At 41.3% G+C, this 6,000-nt stretch overlaps 1 protein-coding gene across 7 annotated transcripts in view; it reads left to right on the forward strand.

Annotated features, from left to right (window-relative positions):
- Nucleotides 1-5,799, forward strand: part of Imp (IGF-II mRNA-binding protein) — a 729,352-nt gene extending 723,553 nt beyond the window's left edge. For all 7 annotated transcript variants that reach the window (XM_071671623.1, XM_071671628.1, XM_071671627.1 and 4 more), the window contains one exon: nucleotides 1,368-5,799. In XM_071671623.1, coding sequence (XP_071527724.1) covers nucleotides 1,368-1,463 — 96 coding nt within the window. In that variant the 3' untranslated portion in view covers nucleotides 1,464-5,799. The remainder of the gene's footprint in view (nucleotides 1-1,367) is intronic.
- The last annotated feature ends 201 nt before the right edge of the window (nucleotides 5,800-6,000 follow it).

Consider the following 6,000-nt stretch of genomic DNA (forward strand, 5'->3'; position numbering starts at 1 on the left):
GGCAGGAGAGCTACTATAAGTAATGAGAAGTTTTACTCAGGGGTGTAAGGGAAGTGTCTGAGTAGGAAAAGAGAAGAACGAATGATTCCAAGTGAAGGTCAGTCAGTGGCAAGGGTGTGTAATGTCACCATGTTTTTATCAGTTGGTTTTGGTTGGGATGGTGAGGAATGTAAATGTAAGAGTCTTGGAGGGAGGGACGAGTATGCAGTCAGGGAACTGAATCAGTTGTTTGCTGATCATACAGAACTGGTGGCAGATTCAAGAGAGAAAGTGCAGAAGTTGATGATTGGGTAGAATTGTGTGTGAAAGAAGAAAGTTGAGAGTAAATGTGAATGAGAACAATGTTATTAGGTGTAACAGGGTTGAGGGACAGGTTAATTGGGAGTGTGAGTTGAATGAGGAAAACTTGGAGGAAATGAAGTGTTCTAGATACCTGGAGTGGACAAGGCATCAAATGGAACCATTGAAGCAGAAGTGAGTGAGAAATACTTGGAGAAGCAGAAGGTTATGTATGTTACATTTATTGATCTGGAGAAAGCATCCGACAAGGTTGATAGAAATGTTTTGCAGGAGTAAAGCTATTAGAATTAAAGGGAAGTTTCTATCCAGAGAGGAAGGCATGTGTGCAAGTAGGTAGAATGGAGGGTGAGTGGTTCCAGGTGAAAATGGGTCTGCAGTAGGAGTGTGTAATATCACCATAGCTGTTTGGGGTAGTGTGAGAGGTAATTGTAAGGATCTTGGAAAAAGGGTTAGGTATGCAGTCTTTACAGTGTGAGGGGAGGGCCTGGGAAGTGAGTGAGTGAGTTTGTTTATTTTTTGGCACTGGTGACAGATTTGAGTGAGAAACTGCATTAGTTGGGGTCTGACATTGAGGAAGTGTGTGATACAAGAAAGTTGAGTATAAGTGTAAGTAAAAGCAGGGTTATTAGGTTTAGCTGTGCAGAGAGACAGCTTAGTCAGAGTGTGAATTTGAACAGAGAAAATGTGGAGGAGCAGAGATGTTTTAGATACCTATCAATGGACATAGATGTGAATGGAATCATGGAAATGGGTAAGAAGGCAAAAGTTTTAAGAACATTGAGAAATGTTTAGAAAGACAGGCTAAGAGGGATGGATGTTGGGGATGGACATCCTTTCAACCTGTCTTTTCAGTTTTGAAAGGAAAGAACGGAAAGAGCCAAGCAAGGGTTTTCCCTGTAAGGCTGTGAGATATTCCTTATGCTACCTCCCTAAGGTAGTCAAAGTGAGTGTATGTGAAAAAGAAAGAAATCTGTCATTTTATGATACTTTGGGTTCAGTTAAGAATTGTATTTTAATTTGAATTCAAAACCACATGTTACTCATGTTTTCTCATTTCTGATCAACAGTCAGCCCAGCGCCGCATCAGAGCTATCATTCAAATGTCAACAGCCCCCAGCAGTGGGCGTCTTAGCCGGGGGCCCTTGACTTCACGGATGCAGTGAGGTCATAGCTAAAGAGATGACATCGTAACCAAGTCCTGCCCTCATGCCAGCACCACGCCCCAAGCGACATACCAAAGAGACGGAGATATTGGAGCTTAGGACTGACTGTGTGTGTCGGCGGCTTCCCTCACTTGACCTCGCTTGCTTGATTGTTTTGCCTCTGGGGCCCAGGCTGGCTGACCTGAGCTTGACTAATGCATCACAGATCTCAGGGGGATTGTCTGAAGTAGAAGATTTGCATTGTAGCTGTTGGATTGATTTGCGTTGATGTATATGTAGGGTCTTGTTTTGTTTATCATAGAATATGATTTTGTTTACAGCAGATGTGACATGCTTCTAGTGATTGCCTTTAATGAGATATTCAGGTAATACCTTTGTCGCTATACAATGAGTGTGATGTGCACTTGCCTTGGTTGTCACCCATCCTGGGCCCCAGACATGAGTTGTGACAAAGGTGCATCAAGTAACTGTGAGAGCATTGTGTTGTATAGTACCCAAGCCGCTTGTGCACAATTGTGTGCACGTAGGCATGTGTGTGCATACGTAAATGCACCTGAGGCTCCTGTGTTGAGTTCTGACCCCCTGTGTACACTTGTTGGCCACACCAGTCAATTTCGTGGCCAGCGAAGACGAGTCATCAGACACCAGGCATCGTTTAGCCCAGTGGCTCGTGTTGAAGTGGTGTTGTCTGCTCGTCTAGTTAGTGTGGGCACTGTTGATATCAGGGCTCCGCTGTTTAGTTAACTAGTACAAAAGTTTGTGGAATATAATGGACCATTGTTATAATATGGTCTTTTTTGTATGCAAAGTTATAGCAAAGTTTATTTTTGATACATTGTTGGAGCAATTTTTTGTTAAATTTTTTTTAATGAAGGAAAATATTATAATCTAGCATGGAAAATGCTATATAAAAAAAAAAAGCCTTGTCAGCACTCTCCACATACCACCTCTCTTCAGGTCAGTAGATCCTAGGCTGACTCATTGGGGGACTTGGCACGTGTTCAAGTCACAACATTTCCGCTACTCCATAAAGGTGGACACCATACCACAGTTCGACAAGGAAGTTTGAAGAAATTATTACAGGGGATCAAAATTCCGAACTCACAAAACAAAACAATGTATGCAAAACAGGAAATGATGTATACTCTAGATGAAATGCCCACTGATTTTGTAGTACCATGAACATTGAAATACTTCACTCAGGTGACTCTAGAAGCTGTTTGATGCAGCACAGGTGTGCCATGTGCTGCATCTGTGACTGTGGGGTGGTTGCACGGGGCACACACCCCACCTCCACCCCACCTGTGCTACCTCACTCCTATGCCAACCCTCGCCTTGCAGCACCTCAGTAATTCCTCCTTTGGAACTTTATGTAAGATCCTTTCTTACTGTTTGTGTTATCCTGTGTAAACCTCTCTTGTTTTTATTTAATGTTGATGAAAGCACCAAGAGATACTAATCAATTTTGCATTGTACTAAGGGGAATGGTTGCAGTGTTTGCCTTTGTAAGTATGGGGCATGATCAGTACATGAATTTTTTTTCTTTAAATTTGCATGAATTTGGATCATTTTTCTTCTTAAAGAGATGTTCAAGTAATTGTAAACCAGATGTTTGTAATTTGCTGATCATGTTGCATATCCGTTCTGTGTGACAGTCTCTTGGGTGTTGCATGAGTGTTATTGGCTATTGCTGTACCTAATTTTCATTTTCAATTTATTACTGAGGACTTGCTAGGATGCTGTAGGGCTGAGACCTGCTGCTGATTGCCCCCATTACAAAGAATGGAAGTGCTAAGGGTATAGTAAAGGGAACTTTCAAATGTGATATTGGCTAGCTTATTTGTGAGTTCACTGGTATTCCCAACATTCTTGATTACTGCATGTGTGTTAGTAACAACATGCCATTCAGAGCTCTCATCTGCTTCTCAATGACCAATTAGTTTAGGGAGTTGCACCTGTTGGTGTACCATAGCCCCATAGCAGCCATTAAGAATTTGGGATTTTCAAAACCACAACTGGCTTGTTTTAAGTAACCTATACCCTGCCCTTTCCCCTTCTGTGCCTTCAGTGTAGGGCAACAAGGCCACAATTCTAAAACATGACTTTAAACCAGCTAAAGGTTCTTTGAAGGACTGGCTTTGAAATGTGATTGGCTGTGTTAAGTATAAATATTGTTATCTAATTGGTTTACTATTTTCTTCTGCCTAGCTGGTTTTAAGTTGTGTTTAGAGAGTACAGGCCAAAGCCTCTGCAGATACATGTTGGTTTTAGGTGCGTTCCATGTAGACGCTCTGTTTGATTATGATTATGGAAAAATTTTATTCTGCCTGTATTCCCACTGGACTGTATATGATATGATTGGTTATTATGATACTTGACTACTGCATCGGTAAGATTCGTTTACTTCGTGCAACAGAAATTGGAGTCATTGAATTACTATCTTGCATTCAAAATTGCCAGTGGTACCACATTTGTCGTCTGATTATAAACAGCACTTGGTTTGCGCTAGTGTATGTAACAGTTTCCTCACTGGATAACCTTTCAGATGACAGGTTTCGGGCCCCTCTGTCTGGATGCTTGTAGAAAAATATGGTAGGATGGAAAATTTTTCTGGTCTGGGAGTTCCAAAAGTACAACCCCCACATTCACTTTCACGCTGTAAAACACTTTCAATTTGACTGACCTTTATAACCAAAATGACATATTTTTTTATGTTTTTACAAGTATTCAGGCAAAGGGCTCCTTTCATAGTACTCTTCAAGTTTGTTTAGCTGTTATGTTTAGATTATGTATGAGGACTTCTTACCCATCATGGTTCACTTCATGGAATTAGTTGTGCAGCACTTGAAGACTTGCGGGTGGAAAGAAAGGATCTTTTGTATTTCTTGGTTTGCCCATAGGGATAGGGATCATGCTTCCTATTATAGAACTGCTGTTTAGCACTTCCTTGTTTTTCCTCAGTTAGACTTGTTTATCTTTACTTAACATCTGACTCTTCTTTCTATTTAAGTTCCTCCTCGTTAAGTTTAAATTTCATTTCCAACTTCTTTTATTTCTCATGCTAATTTGTTCTTATCCTTGTCTTTTCAGAGGAAAAGATCTTTTTTCTTTATGATCTTCTTTCCACTCGCTAGTTTAGGGAAGGTGTCATCACTTCAGCCGTAATGTATTAAAAGTGGCAGTCAGCCTACTTACGGCTACTGTTGTGACACCTTCTGCTGCGGGAGACAGGCACAGGTGGTGTGGGTGAAGGTGTGACTAGGATTCCTGTAATATATATAATGAGAGCTATGATTGTCCATGCCAGACCTCCACTCCACTACTAATGCCCATGCCATGCTGAGGATTCCATTGTTCCAAGGTTTACCCATATGGCCCCCAAAGGGTATCAGATATCAGGCATTCCTATTTGGCTACAAGATACAAGATTATTATTATTATTATTATTATCATTATTATTATTATTATTATTATTATTATTATTATTATTAATATTATTATTATTATTATTATTGTCATCATCAATGACCATTCAAATCATTATTGGATGTGAAATACTGCTATGCCTTGAAGTGGTTAAGTGCTTTCACTTGGACAGTTCTTGTGTTCTTGAAACCAAATAGGAGAGTTTGAGTGAGTGACTTTTTAAGTTATATTTCTATTGCCTTTGAGCCATGTAATCCAGGCTGTTGTTCATTGGCCAGTTGTTATGCAACATTGGATGATGGCAGTCAGGTGAGTGAATGTAACTTGGGCCAATGGGGCCTTATGCCTCCAAACAGGCGCACATAACCCCTCCTTCTCCAAGGTGCCTCTGTGACTTCTCTCCAACCTCCCCCAAACTCCTCAAATCCTATAGCCGAATGCTCCCAGAGATGATCAGTGTTTTAATCAGCTAGCTACATCTCTCAGAATCACTACTGGCTCTGTATAGGAGGGTGCCTCAGTACAACAGGTTTGGCTCGTCTGCCCAGTCTGAGAGTCCCCCTAACCCAGCGGTGCCCCACATCAGTGTACAAAGAATCAATCCCGCCTCCTCTGCACCTCCCACCGTGTGCCTCGCACCGCTGCTGTTGTTGAAGGGGGGCTCACTTCAGCCAAGTCACCACTTCAGTCTTGGGCCAGCCTGAAGAGGCATCCTGCCCATCATGCCTCTACCATAACCAATCAGTCTGCCTGAAGCTGAGCTTAGCTACCAGATCCAGGCCATGCCACCACCATCACTACCACAATTACCACAATCCACCACCACAACTACTTCACAACAACCACATTTGGGTACCAGCCACTGCTTCTCCTCTCTACTGGTTCAAGTAATAAACAATTTCAGGTTAACCACATGTTTTTTTTATTTGGGTCTCCTTTAATTTTTATTGAAAATTGGAACTGCAGCCATTTGGTGGTGTATTAATGAATATAGGAATTAAGTTGGCATCAAAAGAAACTGTTGTAATTGATATGTTAATTCAAGGCTGGCTATATTTTATATTTGAAGTTAAATATGAGTGAAAAGTTGGATGTTGACAGCTGCTGTGGA

Source organism: Panulirus ornatus, chromosome 16 (assembly GCF_036320965.1).
Source record: "Panulirus ornatus isolate Po-2019 chromosome 16, ASM3632096v1, whole genome shotgun sequence".
NCBI classification, from domain to species: domain Eukaryota; kingdom Metazoa; phylum Arthropoda; class Malacostraca; order Decapoda; family Palinuridae; genus Panulirus; species Panulirus ornatus.